Raw genomic sequence first — 23,846 nt, forward strand, 5'->3', positions numbered from 1 at the left:
ATCCATTATCCCTGATGACAATGAAAAAACAAGCCTTACAATTCATAACCATGAAAAAAAAAAAAAAATATATATATATATATATATATATATATATATATATATATATATATATATATATATACCTAGGAAGGCTTTCTAGGAGGACTAGGAAATAAATGAAGGAAACGGATAACTCATATAAGTTGGATAAAAAGACCACAGTAGGTAACAGTTTCACGGCCTAGTTGCTTGAGCTTGCTTGGTCACTTTCAGTGAGTGTCGTTTCCTCTATTACTTCAGATGGCTCCAGCAGTCTAAAGCTTTCATGTAGGGCTGGAAGGGACCTGAGCATATTATACATCCGAACTCGTAATCTCAGTGACGGCAGGGACTTCACTCTCCCAACTGATGACGACAGTGACTTCCACACTTTGGAAGCTTCACTCTGGAAGATTTTTGTTCTAACAGTGTAGAGGATAAAAATTTGCAATCCCTGAGGAGAGAATAAAAGTTTAATACTAGGTAAGAACTGAGGCCAAAGGGGAAAAAAAATTGGCAGAGATTCTACTCACACAGCCACCCATCCTTTTCATCACTTGCAGCAGCTCCCCAAAATTGAATTTACAGTGCTGTGTATGACCTTATCTTATATGAAGTACAGCAGGTAAGAGTGGTACATGTAGAAGACTTGAGTTCATGTCCTGGCTTGCCACTTGCTGGCTGTGCAACTTTGCTCATTTCCTAACCCCTTGCTGAAGGGGGCAGATTAACAATAGAATGCTTAACTCTAGTTCCAACATTCTGCACTTCTAGATTCTGGAGTTTTTAGCGACATAAATAGAAATTTGTTGCATTTAAGGACAAAAAAAATTTTTTTAAATCTTTCCATCCATTATTTTTCTGTACTTTGCATATAAAGACCTGATATCTCAGGAAAGACTGAGTAATATTTTCTAAACTGCCATTTATTGAAGTATATATATCAGATATTTTTTCTCATTTAAGTCTCATCATTTGAACATTCTCATTGAATCCTCATTGAACCCTATAAAATAAGTCTCACTATTCCTATGTTGCAGATAAGGAAACTAAGTTACAAAGACTCAGTTCATATAAATTAAGTAAATTGCCCAAGATTACCTAACCAGTAATCAGTGAAGTTTGGAAGTAAATGTATCTATTTTGGGTTTCCAAATCTCTCTTCCTTCTAATTTGTGATACTGCCTCTTGCTTTTAACTATAATGGAAAGATATTATAAAAAAGTAAATTACAGTTTCTAAGAGGACTTTGTTAATTCCTAATTGACTTTGTGGAAATAACAGATTAAATAGCATCTATAGCTGAGTCAATAATATGTACCAGTGTTAGTTTCTTTCTTTTTTAAAAAAAATTGCTCAATAACTTATTTATTTATTTATTTATTTATTTATTTATTTTATGTGGTGCTGAGAATCAAACACAGTGCCTCACACATGCTAGGCAAGCACTCTACCATTAAGCCACAGCCACAGCGCCAGTGTTAGTTTCTTGATTTTGAAAATGTACTGTGGTTACTCAAGAAACTATCACTTGGGAAATCTGGGCAAAGAATATATGAATGATTTTTTCCAAATTCTCATATTAAACTGTTTCTAAATAAATTAAAAATAATAATCACAGATACCTCCCAGACTGTCATCTACAGTGCCCCAACCCTTATAAGATTTGTTTCTAGAATTATATCCTGTGAGTAGTGTTACAAGAGCCTTCTGTTATATGGTGAGCTAATACAAAGACTCAGAATCTACATCTGTTTTGTGGGATACAATATTTCATCTTCTTTTTCCAAATTTTAAATTCTAAGGTAAAAAAAAAAGGATGGTATCAAATTTGTAGTTGTATAATAGTTAGAAAAAGACCCTAAATTGTGAGAGTTCATAAAGACTTCTTCCTGTGGGATTCTCTCTGGGTAGACTCTCTAAAATTCCAAAGATGTTATTTGAAAAACCAGAATGTGTGAATCAAACTAATTACCACTTACACAAATATTAATTTGTGCCTTTTGTACTATCCAGAGCACTTAATGTTTATCAGAATTAAAGCACTGTAAATCCATAAGGAACCTAGACGTGCTTCTATAAGTGAAACAATCTACACGTGGCTCTTGGTGTGTATCCAATGGGAGCATCTACATAAGGCTAACTTAGATCCTTCTGTAGGTGAGCTATCAGTCACTCCTTAACTTTAGTGTACATGAAAATCTCCTGGGTTCCTCATTTAAAATTTGAAGTTTCCCAGTTCTTACTACTGTAGATTCTAATTGAGTAGGTTAGTGGTGAAGCCCTAGAATCAGCATTTTAACACACTGCATAGGTTCTGATGTAGGCAATATTCAGAACCATTTTGAGAAATATTATGTTGTTTTAACCCATGCCACCACCTTCTATTTTATATTTTACTTACCCACAGAGATTGTGTGGCTTTCCTAAAATCATACACATCATTAATGGTAAAGCTAGAAGACAGAATGTCTTTGTCACATCACTACCCCCAAGTTTACCATGTGATATTGAAGCCAGAATTAGACAGGCAGTCAGTATAGATAGGTAAATCCAGTCAGGTCAGATCAAGGAGGCCAATTTGAGTGAGTTCAGAAAGTTGGAAAGGGATTGAAATGTTAACTCCTTCAGAGCCCTTCCTCCACCCTTATTAAGATAACCTGTCTCTACTCCAACCTGTTGCTAAGGTAACCTGTCCCAGGGATTGTTTCTCCTCATAGGGGGTTGTTAATTATGCCCCCTTCCTGCCCAGATTACTCCAACTTGGCCCCTCCAGCCCCGCTGCTTCTCACCTTTTGGCCATTCCACCTAGCATCTCCTGGGCCTAGTCACATATGGAAGAAGGAGAGAGATAAGAGGAAGAGAACAGGAGAACCAAGGAAGCCTAAGTCCTGTAAAAGAGGCAGAATGCCCCCACTTCTTGGGATACCATGACACCAGCTATGACCCCCTTCTCCCTCCTGGGAGAAGAAGTTACCCCTTTTTAAACTAACCCTGCTTTATATGCTCGCCTTGGCATGCTTCTCTCATGTTACACTTCAACATGTGAGAGAGGAGAACTCATCATCGATAACCAGTGGTATCAGTATTATCATCTTGTAATGAAACTCTTATTTGTCATTTGCCTCTCCTATGCATGGAGAATATCTTTCTTTCAGATTTTTCCTTTAATCCCTGTTTAAGAAATGGGACCCTGGGTACACTGGCAATCTGAGACTTAGTTTTTCCCACTAGTGCCCTTCTAGGTAGTTCCCATTGGGTGTTGAGAACAGTCAGGAACTGCTTTTTATTTTCAAATTTAGTGGTAGGCACACACCTATTGTCTATGGGAGTTAGTCCAAACAGGCACTGAAGAAGGCTATTTGTGATAAAGGATAAAGTGCTTAGAAACAGTAAATATGGCATAGCAATTCAGAATCCAAGCAGCTCCCCTATAGTGGTGGATCAGGATTTGGGCTAAGTCAAATTTAGCTACTGCCCTTCCCAACAATTTTCATTTTGTATCAAAAAATTCCTTCCTTAATGATATTTGATCATAGCCAAAAACAAATAACATGATACCATCCTTGCACAGTAGTGATTACTGAGTAATGACTACTACTCTCAGGAAATTAATGGGATAATCATTAAACACTGCAGTTTCATCATGAAATATTAGAGAATTATGATCCTTCCTGATGTTGAACGTATCTACATGCATGTTTCTTGCACTCAGAAAAATTATGTGCAAAAAGGTGAGACTTGTCTGTATGAGAAGATAATTTTAGAATTCAAATAGAATAAATAAATTATCTATGTGGATTCTATTAATGTCAATTTCCTTGGCATAATAATATATTATAGTTATACAAATCCAAAAATTCTAGGAACATGAAAATACTGCATTGAATTGTGTGAAGTTAACAGATAAACATTAAAATAAAAATTAATAGAAAGTAACAATAAAAGGAAGTTTTACATGCCTCAGTTTTTGTTGAGAAAGTTAATGGTGTGTTTTATGGAAGATAATTTTATAACAAAAATATTAATCACCTTTAAAAAGTATACATGTGACATAAAAATAGTGTTAGGAGGTAATACCAATAAATATCAAACTGGGAAAATTTCAGAAAATTATAGCAAATGTGGATTTTAGGAATTAAAATCCTGCTTTTCAGGGTTGGAAGCCTGTGAGATTTCAGATTTCACAATGCCAGTGGTTCAGTGATAAAGTTTGCTCACACAGATGGCCCTGTTTTAGTGTGACCACTTTAAGAGCAGGGCACATTCATTACATGGAAACATAATGAATTCCACTGGCTCAGAGATAGGACCCAATACCATAGATAGTAAAGTCCTCATAGTATTTTTCATCAGAGTTAAAAATAATATTTGCTATGGGAGGAAGCATAAAGTAAAGAGCACAAAGAGAAATTCAGATTTCAAGATGTCTTTCAAAAATGCATTCTTGTTTTATTTTAAAATTCTGGTATTCCCCATACATAAAACACAAATACAAAGATTTAAAAAAAAGTCACTTCTCTGAGTTCAAACAAACTACCATTTTAGTTTATTTTTATCACCATTTTTATGATGATTAAAATCAGAAGGTGGTGACTATAAACCTTAGTCTAAATTTTCTGTTTTGTAGAATAATTTCCAAGGGGGGAAAATATATAAAAGTTTTTAGATTTCAAAGCAAAGTGTGAATGGAATGTTTTACAAAAGGTTTGTGGTTAAATATATCTCTAAGACTCGAGGAATAAAAAAGCATCTTCAGTCCTATGTAAAATTATGCCATAAAACAACCTCACAGAACTCTGCTACTATCATGTCAACCCTCCTGTAAATAATTATAAACTCTGGATATAATATCTCTGAAAAGCTACTGAAGATATTGTAGGACAACCCAAAGCAATCTGAAATTGGAAAGGGAGAATATGCTTAGAAAAAGGGATCAACACTAAGTAGGTTTCCTGTTTTATGTCACTTTTTAAAAATATCTTTTAGCCTGAAGACAGACCCTATTTACCTCATTCTCAGGATGACTAAACCTGGAGTTAAAATATGCAGTCTTTCTAGGATGAAGAAACAAACGACAGGGTTTTAGGCAACTATAGCAGCTAAAAAATAGGAAATAATATCTAAGAAAGGAGTAGACAGAGAGAGGGAACTCCAAAGTCTGTTTATAATCTCTTCCTGAACAATGTACACATAGGAAAGACCCTAAGAAATCCAGCTAAAGCATAAAGGACTAAGCAGAGATTTAGCTATCTGGCTAAGGAGAGACCAACTTTTCAGTTTTAGCCCGAATAAGTTAATTGTCTACTAACTCCACTCTTGGTAGAAATATAATAACATGCAGATTTGTTGTAGTAAGTGATTTACAATGTGAAGGAAACAAAAAAAATTACTAGAAACTGAATAAACAGGAAAAGATTTTAAAGAAAAAAGGCAATCAATGGTGACTGAAATGACCTAGATATTAGGTTTAACAGACAAAGAATTAAAGGTACTATTATAACATGCTTAAGGATGAAAAGGAAAACATAATGACTAAAAAGTCAGAGTTAAATACTATAAAGCTATAAAAAGATCAAATTCTTAAAGTAAAAACTACAGTATCTGAAATAAAAATCACTGAATAAGCTTATCAGCAGTCTGGAACTAACTCTAGAAAGAGTCAGTGTCCTTAAAGATAGACCACTAGAATTATCCAATCTAGTGAACAGCAAGAAAAAAGAATGAGGAAATGAGCAAAGTTCAGGAAGCTGTGAAGCAACATCAAATGACTTAACAAATATAATTGGATTCCTAGAAAGAAAAGAGGAAGAGTGAGGCAGAAAAATGATTTTAAAAAATAGTGGTGAATATTTTCTCAACTCTGGTGAGAGATATAATCTAATAGATGCTGGAAGTTCAGCAATCCCAAGAAGAATAGATTTAATCAGGAGACTGAGATAGGAGGATCACAAGTTCAAATCCAGCCTCAGCAATGATGAGGCACTAAGCAACTCAGTGAGACCCTGTCTCTAAATAAAATACAAAATACGGCTGGGGATGTGGCTCAGTGGTTGAGTGTCCCTGAGTTTAATCCCTGGTACACGCCCCTCAACAGAACACACACACACACACACACACAGCTAGAGAGATAATCCTAAAGAAACCAGAGAAAAAATATATAGGAGACCAATAATATGAACAAGTAAGAATATCTCATTAGAAAATGGAGTAGCATGTTAAATTACTTGTTCATAACACTAAAAGACTAAAAAAATCTCTAGCCTCCCAGAATTCTATATCTAATGAAAATATCCTTCAAGAATGTAAGCAAAATAAAGACATTTTTAGATTTAAGAAAAATGGAGAATTTGTCACCAGAAACCATACATAATAATGCATTCTTAAGGGATGTTTATGCTGGAGGGGAATGATACCAGAGGGAAAGTCACATCTTCAGAAAGGAAGGAAGAACATGGGAAACAATAGATATGTATAAAAGCACTTTTCCCTCTTTAATTTCCTTAAAATATGCATCTGATTAAAGCAAAAATAATAACATTTCTTTGTGGCATTTATAATTTATACAGATAGAATACATGAGAAAACTATAACAAAGGAAAGGGAGGAAGAAAAGCAGAATTATATTATTACAACATTCTTATATTTTACTGAGAACAGTAAAATATTAATTTGACTATGAAAACTTAAGAATGTATGATGTATCTCTAAATGACCCCCCCCCAAATGCAAAAAGGTATTGCTTAATTTCCAAAATATGAACTTCAATGGATTCCTAATAATGTTAAATTTACTCAAAAGTAGGTAGGAAAGGAGGAACAGAAAATGAAAAACCGAATAGTCATAGGAAATAAATAATAAAATAGAAGATACAAATTAATCTATATCAATGCACACTAAATATAAATGGACTTAGCATTCTAAATTAAAAGACAGAGATTGTCAAAATGGATTAAAATGGTATTTGCTATCCACTTGATACATAATTTAAATACCAGGTACAGAGGTTGAAAGTGAGTAGATGGAAAGATATACATAACATGTAAGCAATGTGCATCAGAGGAAAGCTGAATAACAAAGTATACTTCATGACAAAAAGTACTATTGAAAAAATAGAGCTTTTATTCAAATAATGAAAGAGCCAGTTCATAAAAACATAACAACTGGGGCTGGAGTTGTGGCTCAGTGGTAAGAGTGCCCACCTAGCATCTGTGAGGCACTGGGTTTAATCCTCAGCATTACATAAAATAAATAAATAAAATGAAAGTATTGTGTCTATCTACAGCCAAAAAAAAAAAAAATCATAACAATCACAAATGCACATGCATGAATTTGAGTTTAGTTGTTCAGTCTTTTTGCTGAAAATATGTGAAGCAAAAAAGTGATAGAAACAAGGAAATAAATAAGCAAATTCACAATTATAGGTGGAGATTTTAACTCCTTATTCAGCTATTGAAAGAACCAAGAAAAAAATATTGATAAGGGAGAAAATCCATACAACACTAATACTCTTTGACTTTACTGATGTTTTTCAAACCTTACATCCAACAACTACAGAACACACATTTTTTTTCCCAAGGGCAAAAATTTTGTTCATCAAGATACCTCACGTACTGATCCATAAAACTAGTCTTAATAAATTGAAAAGAATTGAACCAAAAAAATTTCAATCAACTCACAGGGATTCAAGCTTCAGCAATTACTAACATTGTCCATACTAACTATGATAAGGAACTTCATAAACCTGTTTCAATGGAGAAAAGAAAAGGATGTGTTTCCCAAGCCAGTTGCTTGACAAAATATTTTCTACTCAGAGAGAAGGAACAGGGACAAATGCGGCTCTACCCTACAGCAATTATATTCTATGACCTCTGGCCCAGGAAGTTATATGGCAAGTCAAAAAGACCTTTCCTACAAAATGTATTGAAAATAGAGTCTCTTAAATGTAAGTAAGCAATGACCTTCAGGGAGTTTTAAAAGAAGGAAACTTTGGTCCAGGGTGACCGTCGCTCCACTGCTACTTGGTCTGGTGCTTTCGGACTAGTTCATACCATACCTGAGTAGTGTTGAAAAGGCAGAACACGTAACTGAAGACAATCCTGATGTCATCATCATTAATTAGCATAAAGTATGACAGAATCCAGGTAACTCCAAAAACGACTGCAATAGATAATGTGCTAAGAATCTTCTTTAGGGATGAAACCTTCTTTGTGCTAAGTGAGAGAAAACAAGAAATAATATGTGTGTGTGTGTGTGTGTGTGTGTGTGTGTATATATATATATATATATATATATATATATATATTATTTATCAATGTCATTATTACCCGTATTTAGCATGCATATTCAGTTACTCATCTACATTTTTTGTTTAATAGTATTATTTCTCAGTTGGAAAATCAAAGATGCTAAACCTATTTAGCAAGCTTTATTTAAAAATAACTTAATACCTTCTTAAAAGCTCAGGCAGAAACAGTTCCTCAAATACTACTGCAGGCAAATTTCACTAAGAATTAACTTTTTCATTAGAATGGAATTTAGAGTAATGGTGTCAGTGATGAATTTCTTTTATGTTTTTATTTGGTGGTGGGGGGAATAGTGATCTTTAACCTTCCTATGTTTTGATAAAATAGAAGTTACTTAGATGTGGAATGATGTTCCCTCTCATGGAAAGCCTAGATCACTGGCTTCTGATCTTGGCCATGTGACTTACTTGGCCAGTGAAACATCAACAAATGTCAAAAGCAGAGATCTGAAAGAATTAGTTCATCAGACTTTATCCTCTCTCCCTGTTCTTTGGAAACCTGAGATCACTATGTTCAAAATCCTGGATTGGTCTAATGGAGGAGGAAAGACAATCAGGAGTTGAGATGAACTTTTCCGACTGAGTAGCTGCTGCCCAGACCACCAATCATCAGACATGAAGTAAGTCATCCAAGATCATTCATCAGCATTTGAGTCAGCCAAGACCAAACAGCTACTCAGCCAACACTCAAAATTCATGACAAATAATAAATAGTTTTCATTCTAAGCCATTAACTTTTGAGAAATTTGTTATGCAGCTAACTGAAATATGGAAGATAATTTGTTAAACAATTAAGTTATACGTGTTCATCATAACTAAGCCAATTTAAGAACCATCAGCTATTGGTGAGTCAAAATTTTAAAATACAAATTTGGTTGGTGTCTGTGGACCAAAAAACATATTGTTTTGTATAAAGGAAATAAAACCAAATTTGCAATTAGGCTAAGAAGACTTCACTAAAATTTTTCTGGCACTGCTACTAAAACATAGGTTTTAATGTTTAACAGTGATGGTATTTTCCCCATATTTCCCCTTACTGTTTAATAACATTCAAATAGAAAAGACCTTTAACTTGTAAAGCACATATTCAAGATTGTATTCTCACTAAATAATGGTAGTTTTCATTCATCTGTTCATACCAAGTAAATCCATTTGTGAGTTTACTGTAAATTCACAAATGTTCATACAGTAAATATACTTGGGATGAGCAGAGCCTTGCATAATTAAATCTGAACTCATAGCTTCATTAGCACTGTGTTCTAGCCAATTGGTGCTTTGGAAGTGGGGGCAGAATGTATGTGTATGACATATTCTATTCTTTGTCTCTTCAACTGAAAGCTCTTGTCTCCTATTAGAGGTAATACTGCACATGCTTGTCAGGGCCAGAAAGGCTAGCGTAAGGAAAGGAGCAGTGAGGACAGAACTGGTAAACCAGAGAGCACAGGTTCCATCTGCAGGAAATGTGGGCTCACATTTTCCTTACAAAGTGTTGCCAGGTGTTCCCATTTTTTCAAGAGAAAATACAATTTTTAAGTGAAATCTCCCATTTTTAAAATATATTTGCAAGTAATTAAAAAATGTAAAGCCATTGTGTAATTCAAGCCATGCTGGTAAAATAAAAACTACAGGTACTGATTTATAAAATAAAAACGCAGGTAGCTACACCTCCTCACAACCCTTTCATTTCTGTAATTCAAATAATTCAAATTTCTTGAATATTTGGAGTTGGAGGGAAAAGTTTTCTTGAAAATCTTTGGGTTTAGATTTTTAGGGCTTATCTAACACAAAGGTGTGCAGTATACCCACATTGCAATACTGATGCTAGAAAATAAGAAGATACACTTTATAAGTCAAAGGTTTTAAGAAAATCTTTCCTGAACGCCACACACCCCTGCCTTTGTCTCAGAGTTTGAGCCACCCAGGCACTATCCTCGTCTTGCATGAAAGCCTCCCACTCACTGAGAATCTTACCTTGTCAAATTTTGGTTATTCTTCCACAGCACTTTAATTGTGATTACAATAAATATAACAACATTGCTGATGAGGATAATGATTGTAGGTATAAGGAATGACCACAAAAATGGACTCTTTATAAAGTCATTGTTGTTTGGAATTGCTAGCCAGCAGCTGAGAAGAAAAAAGAAATTATTTCAGCAGACCTTGAAAAGTATAAATACTTGTTCCTTGTCCTATTAAAATTATCGACCTTCACTCAACTGAAATACCTGCTAAAAGTCTGCATCTCTTTGCATCTTATTCATTTGAGATTACTTTTGAGAATTCAAACCCCTAGAAAAGTGAAGTATGGACTTCTCTAGTCATCTTTCTCTGAGTCAGTGAGGGTTAGCGGAAAGAAAGTGGACATTGGAGCCAGACAGTCCTAGTTACTCCCTGCTGCTTATGAGGTTTCTGACTTTAGGCAAGTTATTGTTTTCATTTTACTTTTGAATATATAGCTTACCCAGGAGGTTCAATATATGAAAGGTACAAGTGGACATAGATGGGCAATATTTTCAGTTACCTAATTTCAATCAATGTTTCTTATATATCCTGCCAGATTTAGGCTCCAAAAACATCCAAAAAATGCACATTTTTCCTTGATTTTTAAATAAACATCAACATCTGCTTCTAACAACTATCTTAGAGGTCATTCTATAGCAGAACACTAAAAGTACCTTCATTAATTTTATAACTGCATATTACTCCATCATTTTTATATGCCATAACTTATTTAAACAGTTTCCAATACATTGATGGACATTTTCAAATGTTAATATTTATAAAGACTTTGAGAAATTTATTTAATTTCATGGTACCTCTTTTGTTTTTTGTGGATTATTTGTTTTGTCTTTTGATGATGCAGGTTGTGGGGGTTTGTTTTGCCAAGGCATTGTTGAAATAATTAAGAAGTATTTACAGAGTCTATGCTATGCACCAGACACTATTTTAGACACCAAAGTGTTTGCAGTGAGCAAAACAAAATCCCTTCTTAAGTTTATATTGTAGTGCACAGATCTAGGTAAAACAACAAACAAATAAAATTTATGTCAGTGATAAGTGCTTTAGATAAAAGGAACAATAGGAGTAGAAATTTTATATATATATATATATATATATATATATATATATATATATATATATATATAAAATCACATTTTAAATACATATATGGGGAGAGAGAGACAGAGAGAAGAATGTTTGATTTTAAATAGAGTGGTCAGGGAAAGCTGCATGGAAAAAAAGTGATACTTGAGCAAAACTCAAGAAGTAGATGAGGGGGAAGGGTATTCCAGCTAGAGGTTACAACAAGTGTAGAGACCCTGAGGTGACAGCCTAAGAAACACAGAGGCTGATGTGGCTGAGACACAGTTCATGACTGGGGTATGTGGAAAGATTTAAATCACATAGGGGCTTTACAGGCAAATTCTTGTGCCCTGGGTAAGATGGAGAGGCATGGCCTGATCTGTTTTGAGTTTTAAAACCATTACTCTAGGTATAGGGATGCTAGAAGGGCGTGAGCAAAAGTAGGAAACTAGGAATTTACTGCAGTAAGTTGAGTGGCTTGGACCACAGAAGCAGATGCTAAGAAAAAGTCTGATTCCAGGAGTATTTAAAAGTAAGAAGACTTATTGATGGGTTGGATTTGAGACGTTGAAGAACTATAGATGACTATAATTTTTGGCCTGAGCCTCTTGAAAAATGGAATTACCATTAAATGAGATAGGAAATAGGATGAGATGAGCAGGTTTGGGAGGGAAGACAAGGAGATGTCTATTACACAGCCAAGCAGAGTTGTCAGGTAGGAAGTTTGGTATTAAGAAAAAGCCGAGCCCACAACTGACATTAAATTAACATTTATTTTCTTTGTTTTGGAAGTACAGCACCATTATTATATATGCCAAAGTATTTCTAAATTTTTTTGTATTGAAATGTTATTATTCACATGATTAGAAATCACATTTCAAATCTGAATAGCCTCCTAGGAAACTCAAATGATGTTCAAGTTTCTCTAATGAATTTTAAAAATTAAAAGGCATGCCTGCCTCTAACAGATAGAATGGGTCCACTCCTAAATACAATGGTGAGAACGAGAAAAAATGTTTCCAGGACTTCTAGCTTCCCTTTTCATTCCCCTATGACTGGAGGACAAAATTCCTCCCACTTCCCACCTCACAAACCCATACACAGAAGAAATCTGAAGGCTCTTGGCTTAGAAGTTAATAAAATCCTGATGAGAACTACTTTCAAATCTCTAGAAACCTCTGGCAACTAAGCATGTGGCTATTAAATTTTTTCAAAAGAAAGGCGGGCCTATTTCTTTTCTAGGCAAGCTTGAGAAATAGAATTTAAAAGGGAGGGAAAGACAGAGAAAGAAAATTGTCAATTCAGCTCTGTTGGATAAAGGCAGACTTGCCAATCCTGAAACAGCTATTTAGACTTTAGAAAATACAAGTTTTCAGAATTTCTATTTGTACTGGCGCCAGAGTGGGAGGTGAGGGAGGAGTGTGTGTGTGTGTGTGTGTGTGGGTGTGTGTGTGTGTGTGTGTACCTATTGTATTTAGGCGTAGACCTATTCTGTTGGAGGCAGACATACCTTTTAATTTTTAAAATTCATTAGAGAGACTTGAACATCATTTGAGTTTCCTACAAGGCTATTCAGATTTGAAATGTGATTTCTAATCATGTCGATAATAACATTTCAGTACAAAAATTTAGAAATCCTTTGGCATGTATAATAATGGTGTTGCACTTCCAAAAGAAGTGTGTGTGTACATGAATGCACACATCTATCAGACTCCCAAGGAACCTCACACTTAAGGGGGTGCTAGAAGAGCCATGCACTTTGGTATCCATGTCCATCAGGAGGCATGCATTAGGAGGGGACCCTTACCTCCTCTATCCTTTGCACTACTTGGAGCAAAAGGTAGTCAAGCTAGATTTGTTCTCACAACACCCCATCTTTGCTATTCTGAATTGAATGATTCAGATTTTGAGAAATTGATGGCTAAGAAAGGGTATGGATTCTAGAATGAGACTAACCCTTATAGTTATGGAGTGGGGTTCCTAAAAATAAGATTGGAGAGTCACAAGATGGAGGTTGATCTGAAAAAGTTAAGGACCTGAGATCTAGACAGCATCAGAGGTGAATCTCAGGTGAAGTGTGAAATTTTGCCATGAATGTGGGGGGGGGGAACCTTTAACATTTAGAGCAGATACTTGGAAAATTTACCCCCAAGTTGGTATAATTTCTCATGGTTAGCCTCAACCTTTCCCTTTAAGAGAGTCTGAAAGCGCCCGTGTGGTGGTAGTATAGAGAAGTAGGTAGCAGAGTGTTAAAAGGAAGTGTGGCCTGCTCTGCATTCACCCCTTCACTGTGCCAAGCAGAAAGAGCAGTAGATCAGGGAGACGGTCAGGCTCTCAGGCAGGACCAGCAGAGCTGGGAGCAAGGAAGAACAGCACAGAACACTGAAAACCACTACTGGGAGACCAAAAACAATTCCTCCCCTTTTCCCAGCATATCCTAAAGAAATGCGACCTGTGATGGTCTGTGTATAGGGTAGAAGGTGGGGAACAAGGGCTGAAGATGGACTGAGTACATGCTACACACTCTTTCCTCCTCCCGACTTCTCCTATCATCTGTCACTTAGTGTTGTCCCCAACATCTAACACTGTACTCAAGAAAGGATCTGCTCTTTATTATTTACAGTCCAATGTGAATAAATTTACATTAATTGGCTAATTTCTCCAGATAGCTTTAACAAGAGTGGTTGAGACCTATGCCTGCGCTAAGGTAGGAAATTAACAATGTAATCGAAAGTGAATTACCTCCCTTATGAGATAACTGCATATTATCCCTTATCTCTAGTTGTGGAATTAAAAATTTAAAACTCTAAAAGATATTGAACCCTATTTAAACAAAGAGAAAAATAGTGTCTGGGAGTGTGAGATCTGGCCAGGCAGCCAGCCGCCTCCTCTGCAGCTGGCATGGCCAGGTCCCTGAGCCGCAGTCTCCTCTTGGGTGTTCTTCTACACTTTCCAGAGTCTGATTCTAATATGAGTTGGTTTGAAACTTAAGGTGGAATCTGAGGATAATAATGGTTGGATTTATAAAATGGGAAGGAAGGATAAATTAATGAGTTCTCGCCATTCAGTAATAGAAATGCATGTAAAGAGTTGACTCTCAGTTCAGCTCAGCTTTCTTCTCTCCCTCCCCACATAAAAAGCAAACACCATACAGCCAAGTACTTTCACTATAAACAGTTAATTATTCATGCTGAGTCATGCTTGACCACTCACAGTAATACTAGAGCACTGTCACTATTATTGTGATTTCCATTTTCTAGATGAGGAAACAAAGAAACGGAGTTACTATGGATCATAACTATTGTGCCACATGATTTTCATACCTAATGAAGGAACGTAAACCTCATATAAGCGAGTTCAGATTTACAAAGTTAGAAGTTGATTGCTTCCTTTATGAAAGAATTTAAACTAGGAAATGTCCATGCTGCCTCATTAAAAATATAATGTTCTTTGAGACAATATGACAATTATAAAGTGAGATACATTTGTACAGGGACATATGATGAGTCACCATCTATTGAAGAAATGGACATTTTAAAAAATATATAAACTCACATTTCCTCTTGCCGGTAGTCTAATTCCCAGTGTGAATTACTCCCACTCTGGGAATAAATAATTCCCACTGTAATAGCCACTACTATAGCTGGCACTCCTGTGTGACAAAGAGAGGCACAAGATTAATAATTTATCCAATACTGGGATTAATTACAAAATATCATGAATGAATTAGACATCAGACCCTCTTCAGGATGCATTGTTCTTTCCACTGTGGACAATACACTGATCCACAAATGCAGGTCATCAGTATTCGTAATTTTTCTGAGCTTTCTTTTCTCTTTTAGTGTTAGCTGTACCTACCAATCCTATACTATTTCTGATTTCTTTGTAGCTCTTACCACAATATCCATCATAAATGGCTTAATTCCTCTTTCATTTGAATAAATTGAAATTTGAATATCACTAAAACAATTATTTCTGCTAACTTAATAAACTTTTCAAATAATTATTCTTAAAGGATCACTCTGATTATCTTTCTTGAAACGTTTCTTTCAAAGTAGCTGGGAAATTAACTATTCATGGACTACATCTCAAATACATTAATAGATATTTTTTAAAAATTAAGTTTTGAGTTACTGATGATGTATCTAGTATACTTATCTTCATCATATCTACTTCCTTCACTGGAGTGTAAACCTCTAGACAGAGAGAATTCTTAGTGATTGCTCTATTTTCTACTCCCCTTCCTCAAAGTCTTAAAATATTAGACTTTCAAAAGGTGTTCATTTAAATTAAATGGTTGCATCAAAATTGCTTATCCCACTGAATAAGTGGAGATACAAGCACTTACCCCATCCAATTAATGAGATGAAAATAATGAAATGTGGAGGAAGAGGCTTCATGGCCCTGATGAGAAGGAAATAAAGCTGTGAAGCACTGAGTCCACTCCAGGTAAATGTGGCTAACAGAAAATAGTGCAGGAAGGCAGCAATCACTGTGCATGAGGGATTCGGGGTTTCAATAGTGTCCTCTGTGAGCATTTGATTATCATCAAAGTCAATATCTATGTCACTCTCTCTTGTATTCAAGTTTTTATTGGAGTTTTCAATACCAAACACAAAAATCAGGTTGAATATCAACATAGATGTGCACAGACTAACCATCACCCAGGTGACTGAGGTTTTTCTGACTTTCCTAAAAATAAACAGTAGAAATGATTAAATGAAAGTAATACAACTCCAAGAAAAATAAACACCAGTGAAATTGTGAAGAAGTAAAGGGATATTATTACCCACTGTAAATCCAACTCGTAGCTCAACTCACAGACCAGCTGGTAAATCTACCTTCCTAATTGCACCAGAAAAACATGGTGTGTTCTTTTCTCATTCCTACAAAGTAGTGAGTTACAGGGAACAGGTTGATGCATCCTTTCTTGAAACTGTGCTGATTAAAAATTGTCAGTCTGAGAGTTTAAAGATGGCGGCGAGGGGAGTGCATTGCCCCCGTGTGCTGCTTCACTGTGTGGGAGTATGACAAGTCAGGACGGCTAAAGGATATCTTGTTAGGAATTTCCAGCAATAGTGGGGTGCTCCAGAACCTGGAGGAAGGATTTCCATCGCACGAGGATCAGCTACGGGGACTCAAACGCGAGAGGTTTGTCGCACTGCTTATTCAGCAAATCGGCCCGAGGCTAGAATCTGCAGCGTGCGCTGGGATAGAGACGCAGGGTTACAGCGCTGCAGTTTCTGCCAGCCGCGCAAGCACCGTACTCAGGGCTGAATTCTGGGTTCGAGACGGGGGAAGGAAGCGGTCCATCTCGGTTCTCCACACCGGTCAGACCACAGAGGAGGCCAGCAGCCACCATGTTGGTAAACTGACGTCACCACCGCTGTTTTCGACTGACCGCAGCTCATTCAGCCATAGAACAGGTAATTTCAGGCTGCAATTCGCCTGCGGCTTGCAGACAGATTGCTAGGGCTCAGCGCCTGGGGTGCTTCTTAGAACCTGATCTTATCGCAGTGAATACCCAGCGCGGAGCGGCTGCTGAGCCCGCGGAGGCTGCTTCTTGGACCCTGCGCCTACCAGAGCATACAACAAGCACTAAGCAGCCGAATTACGGCTCCCGGAACTGAGCCCGCGGGGACTGCTTCTTGGAGCTTACAATTATAGGAGCTTACACCGAGCACGGAGCGGCCGAGTTCCGGCTCCCGGAACTTCCCTGGCCCTGGGCTAGGAGCCCGCGGAAACTGCTTCTCGGTCCGGGTCCTGCTGAGGGCCGGTCAGGACTCACCCGGTGCTTTGGTTGCCCGGCAAGGGGAACGAAATGCTGCCATTCGCATAGGATACCAACATGGCAGAGATCTGATGTCTGCAGAAAGCGGCGGAGGAGGGAACTTCATCAATACCAGTGGTGACATAAGCAGTTGGTCTCCTGGTAGGGGGGGTGAGGCACAGTCACCCGAGTCTCCTCAATTTGTCGTCGAGCCAGAGGGAAGGAGCCAGGCCGCCGCCAGCGCCCGGAGCAGGCCCAGCGGCTTGCCAGCGTGGTGACCGCGTGACCCCAATTGGAGAGGGGGCGGAGCGGAGCCGCCACCCGCAACCGCAAGGTGGGCAGACCCGCGACCCAGTGGTACATGGGCGTGGTAGGAGGGGCAGGGCAGAGCCGCGGTTCGCGCTGTGACGAACGAGCGTGCAAGGTAAACAGACCTGTGACAGCCTGGCGGGTCAGGCCCAGTGGCCTGCCAGTGTGGTACACACGTCACCCCAACTGGAGTAGGGGCAGAGCAGATCCTTCTCCCACGCCCGGATCAGGCCCTGCCGGTGTGGTGGTCACGTGACCCCAATCGGGGGCGGAGCAGAACCGCCACCCGTGCCCGCAGGGTGAGCAGACCTGTGATCAACCTGTAGATCAGGCCCAGGGGTCCGCAGGCGTGGTAGGAGGGGCAGGGCAGATCCGCCGCCCACGCCTCCAAGGTAGGCAGACCTACAACAGACCTGCGGATCAGGCCCAGGAGCCTGCCGGCGTGGTACAAACACCACCCTAATTGGAGTAGTGGCAGAGCAGAGTCGCCGCCCGTGCCAGGAACAGGCCCAGTGTCCTGCAGGCGGGGTAGTCACGACACCCCAATTGGAGTAGGGGCAGAGCAGAGCCTCCACCCGTGCCCGAAAGGTGGGCAGATCTGCGACCGACCGGCGGATCAGGCCCAGTGGCCTGCCGGCGTGGTACACTTGTCACCCCAATTGGAGTAGGGGCAGAACAGAGCCGCCGCCAGCTCCCAGAACAGGCCCAGTGACCTGCCGGCGTGGTAGCCACGACACCCCAATTGGAATAAGAAGAGAGCAGAGCCGCCACCCGCACCTGCAGGAAAGATACGCAAGCAGTATGAAAAGACAAGGAAAGAAAGGACCACAAGCAATGCAGGTCAACGCAACTTTAGAAGAGGTAACAGCTGCAGCAGATGGAATGTCAGATAAAGAATTCAGGATATACATGCTTCAGATGATCTGGAGTATCAAGGAAGACATTAAACAGCAAAATCAGACAATGAAAGATCACTTCGACAACGAATTACGCAAACAAATCCAGGAAGCAAAGGATCAACTATACAGGGAGATAGAGGTTATAAAAAACAAACAAACAGAAATCCTAGAAATGCAGGAAGCAATAAACCAACTTAAAAACTCAATGGAGAATACTACCAGCAGAGTAGAACACTTAGAAGATAGAACATCAGACAATGAAGACAAAGTATTTCAACTGGAAAAGAACATAGACAGCTCAGCAAGACTGTTAAGAAACCATGAGCAGAACATCCAAGAAATATGGGATAACATTAAGAGACCAAATTTAAGAGTCATTGGGATACAGGAAGGTACAGAGCTCCAAACCAAAGGAATGAGAAGTCTATTCAATGAAATAATACAAGAAAACTTCCCAGACTTGAAGAATGAGACAGAATCCCAAATCCTAGAAGCCTACAGGACGCCGAATGTGCAAAATCATAAGAGATCCACACCTAGACACATTATAATGAAGATGCCCAACATACAGAATAAGGAGAGAATTTTAAAAGCTACAAGAGAAAGGAAGCAGATTACATTTAGGGGTAAGCCAATCAGGATTACAGCTGATCTGTCAACACAGACTCTGAAAGCTAGAAGATCCTGGAATAACATATTTCAAACACTGAAAGAAAATGGGTTCCAACCAAGAATTGTGTATCCAGCGAAATTAAGCTTCAGGATGGAGGATGAAATTAAAACCTTCCACGATAAACAAAAGTTTAAAGAATTCGCAGCTAGAAAACCATCTCTTCAAAACATCCTCGCCAAAGCATTACAGGAAGAGGAAATGGAAAATAACAATGAAAACCAACAGTGGGAGGTAGGACAGTAAAGGGGGGGGGGTAATCAAAGAGGAAAACAAACCATGTTTAGTAACAGAAATAAACAAATATGGCTGGAAGAACAACCCATATCTCAATAATAACCCTAAATGTTAATGGCTTAAACTCACCAATTAAGAGACACAGGCTAGTAGAATGGATCACAAAACAAGACCCAACAATATGCTGCCTACAGGAGACGCATTTGATAGGAAAGGACGTACATAGGCTGAAGGTGAAAGGTTGGGAAAAATCATATCACTCATATGGACTTCGGAAACAAGCAGGAGTGTCCATACTCATATCAAATAAAATAGATTTCAAGCCAAAGTTAATCAAAAGAGATAAAGAGGGACACTACATACTGCTTAAGGGAACCATACACCAACAAGACATAACAATCATAAATATTTATGCCCCAAACAATGGTGCAGCTATATTCGTCAAACAAACTCTTCTCAAGTTCAAGAGTCTAATAGACCACCATACCATAATCATGGGAGACTTCAACACACCTCTCTCGCCACTGGACAGATCTTCCAAACAAAAGTTGAATAAGGAAACTATAGAACTCAATAACACTATTAATAACCTAGACCTAATTGACATATATAGAATATACCACCCAACATCAAGCAGTTACACTTTTTTCTCAGCAGCACATGGATCCTTCTCAAAAATAGATCATATATTATGTCACAGGGCAACTCTTAGACAATATAAAGGAGTAGAGATAATACCATGCATCTTATCTGATCATAATGGAATGAAACTGAAAATCAACGATAAAAGAAGGAAGGAAAAAGCATACATCACTTGGAGAATGAACAATAGGTTACTGAACGATCAATGGGTTATAGAAGACATCAAGAAGGAAATCAAAAAATTCTTAGAGATAAATGAAAACACAGACACAACATATCGGAATCTATGGGACACATTGAAAGCAGTTCTAAGAGGAAAATTCATTGCTTGGAGTTCATTCCTTAAAAAAAGAAAAAACCAACAAATAAATGATCTCATACTTCATCTCAAAATCCTGGAAAATGAAGAGCAAAACAACAGCAAAAGAAGTAGAAGGCAAGAAATAATTAAAATCAGAGCTGAAATTAATGAAATCGAAACAAAAGAAACAATTGAAAAAATTGACAAAACTAAAAGTTGGTTCTTTGAAAAAATAAACAAAATCGACAGACCCTTAGCGATGCTAGCGAAGAGAAGAAGAGAGAGAACTCAAATTACTAGCATACGGGATGAAAAAGGCAATATCACAACAGACACTTCAGAAATACAGAAGATAATCAAAAACTATTTTGAATCCTTATACTCCAATAAATTAGAAGATAGTGAAGGCATAGATAAATTTCTTAAGTCATATGATCTGCCCAGATTGAGTCAGGAGGATATAGAAAACCTAAACAGACCAATATCAGTTGAGGAAATAGAAGAAACCATAAAAAGACTACCAACTAAGAAAAGCCCAGGTCCAGATGGGTATACAGCAGAATTTTACAAAACCTTTAAAGAAGAACTAATACCAATACTTTTCAAGCTACTTCAGGAAATAGAAAAGGAGGGAGAACTTCCAAATTCATTCTATGAGGCCAACATCACCCTGATACCTAAACCAGACAAAGACACTTCAAAGAAAGAAAACTACAGACCAATATCTCTAATGAACCTAGATGCAAAAATCCTCAATAAAATTCTGGCGAATCGGATACAAAAACATATCAAAAAAATTGTACACCATGATCAAGTAGGATTCATCCCTGGGATGCAAGGCTGGTTCAATATACGGAAATCAATAAATGTTATTCACCACATCAATAGACTTAAAAATAAGAACCATATGATCATCTCGATAGATGCGGAAAAAGCATTTGACAAAGTACAGCATCCCTTTATGTTCAAAACTCTAGAAAAACTAGGGATAACAGGAACATACCTCAATATTGTAAAAGCAATCTATGCTAAGCCTCAGGCTAGCATCATTCTGAATGGAGAAAAACTGAAGGCATTCCCTCTAAAATCTGGAACTAGACAGGGATGCCCTCTCTCTCCACTTCTGTTCAACATAGTTCTCGAAACACTGGCCAGAGCAATTAGACAGACGAAAGAAATTAAAGGCATAAAAATAGGAAAAGAAGAACTTAAATTATCACTATTTGCAGATGATATGATTCTATACCTAGCAGACCCAAAAGGCTCTACAAAGAAACTATTAGAGCTAATAAATGAATTCAGCAAAGTGGCAGGATATAAAATCAACACACATAAATCAAAGGCATTCCTGTATATCAGCGACAAATCCTCTGAATTGGAAATGAGGACAACCACTCCATTCAAAATATCTTCAAAAAAAATAAAATACTTGGGAATCAACCTAACAAAAGAGGTGAAAGACTTATACAATGAAAACTACAGAACCCTAAAGAGAGAAATAGAAGAAGATCTTAGAAGATGGAAAAATATACCCTGTTCATGGATAGGCAGAACTAACATCATCAAAATGGCGATATTACCAAAAGTTCTCTATAGGTTTAATGCAATGCCAATCAAAATCCCATCGGCATTTCTTGTAGAAATAGAGAAAGCAATCATGAAATTCATATGGAAAAATAAAAGACCCAGAATAGCAAAAACAATGCTAAGCAGGAAGTGTGAATCAGGCGGTATAGCGATACCAGACTTCAAACTATACTACAGAGCAATAGTAACAAAAACAGCATGGTACTGGTACCAAAACAGGCGGGTGGACCAATGGTACAGAATAGAGGACACAGAAACCAATCCACAAAACTACAACTATCTTATATTTGATAAAGGGGCTAAAAGCATGCAATGGAGGAAGGATAGCATCTTCAACAAATGGTGCTGGGAAAACTGGAAATCCATATGCAACAAAATGAAACTGAATCCCTTTCTCTCGCCATGCACAAAAGTGAATTCAAAATGGATCAAGGAGCTTGATATCAAATCAGAGACGCGCCGTCTGATAGAAGAAAAAGTTGGCTACGATCTACAGTCGGTGGGGTCGGGCTCCAAATTCCTCAATAGGACACCCATAGCACAAAAGTTAATAACTAGAATCAACAAATGGGACTTACTCAAACTAAAAAGTTTTTTCTCAGCAAAAGAAACAATAAGAGAGGTAAATAGGGAGCCTACACCCTGGGAACAAATCTTTACTCCTCACACTTCAGATAGAGCCCTAATATCCAGAGTATACAAAGAACTCAAAAAATTAGACAATAAGAAAACAAACAACCCAATCAACAAATGGGCCAAGGACCTGAACAGACACTTCTCAGAGGAGGACATACAGTCAATCAACAAGTACATGAAAAAATGCTCAACATCTCTAGCTGTCAGAGAAATGCAAATCAAAACCACCCTAAGATACCATCTCACTCCAGTAAGATTGTCAGCCATTAGGAAGTCAAACAACAACAAGTGCTGGCGAGGATGTGGGGAAAAGGGTACACTTGTACATTGCTGGTGGGACTGCAGATTGGTGCAGCCAATTTGGAAAGCAGTATGGAGATTTCTTGGAAAGCTGGGAATGGAGCCACCATTTGACCCAGCTATTCCCCTTCTTGGTCTATTCCCTAAAGACCTAAAAAGAGCATGCTACAGGGACACTGCTACATCGATGTTCATAGCAGCACAGTTCACAATAGCAAGACTGTGGAACCAACCTAGATGCCCTTCAATAGACGAATGGATAAAAAAAATGTGGCATTTATACACAATGGAGTATTACTCTGCATTAAAAAATGACAAAATCATAGAATTTACAGGGAAATGGATGGCATTAGAGCAGATTATGCTAAGTGAAGCTAGCCAATCCCTAAAAAACAAATGCCAAATGTCTTCTTTGATATAAGGAGAGTAACTAAGAACAGTGTAGGGACGAAGAACAGGAGAAGAAGATTAACATTTAACAGGGATGAGAGGTGGGAGGGAAAGGGAGAGAGAAGGGAAATTGCATGGTAATGGAAGGAGACCCTCAGGGTTATACAGTGGAGGAGGTAGAGAGAGAGGAGGGGAGGGGAGGGGAGAGGTGGGGAGGGGGGAGGGTGGAGGATGGGAAAGGCAGTGGAGCACAACAGACACTAGTATGGCAATTTGTAAATCAATGGATGTGTAACTGATGTGATTCTGCAATCTGTGTATGGGGTGAAGGTGGGAGTTCATAACCCACTTGAATCAAAGTGTGGAATATGATATGTCAAGAAATTTGTAATGTTTTGAACAACCCACAATAAAAAATTAAAAAAAAAAAAAAAAAAAAAATTGTCAGTCTGTTTTCTGTCACTGTGACAAAATACCTTATATGAATCACTTAAAAGGAAGAAAGACATTTATTTTGGCTCTTGGTTTCAGAGGTTTCAGTCCATGGCCAGAGGGCTCTACTGCTTTTTTTGTGGGGGCAGGGTGTGTACCACAGTTGAACTCAGGGGCACTCAACCCCTAAGCTACATCCCCAGCCCTATTTTGTGTTTTATTTAGAGGCAGGGTCTTACTGAGTTGCTTAGCGCCTCAACATT

General features: G+C 38.0%; 1 protein-coding gene across 1 annotated transcript in view; it reads right to left on the reverse strand.

Moving 5' to 3' along the window:
- Positions 1-223: 223 nt before the first annotated feature.
- The window catches only part of Adgrg7 (adhesion G protein-coupled receptor G7), a 67,612-nt gene continuing 43,989 nt past the window's right edge, over positions 224-23,846 (reverse strand). Inside the window, exons 12-16 of the mRNA XM_071614915.1 lie at positions 15,759-16,102; positions 14,966-15,062; positions 10,298-10,453; positions 8,078-8,234; positions 224-475 (exon numbers count right to left, since the gene is read on the reverse strand). Of these exons, the coding sequence (XP_071471016.1) occupies positions 224-475; positions 8,078-8,234; positions 10,298-10,453; positions 14,966-15,062; positions 15,759-16,102 (1,006 nt within the window). The remainder of the gene's footprint in view (positions 476-8,077; positions 8,235-10,297; positions 10,454-14,965; positions 15,063-15,758; positions 16,103-23,846) is intronic.

Source organism: Marmota flaviventris, chromosome 8 (assembly GCF_047511675.1).
Source record: "Marmota flaviventris isolate mMarFla1 chromosome 8, mMarFla1.hap1, whole genome shotgun sequence".
In the NCBI taxonomy this organism is placed as follows: Eukaryota; Metazoa; Chordata; class Mammalia; order Rodentia; family Sciuridae; genus Marmota; species Marmota flaviventris.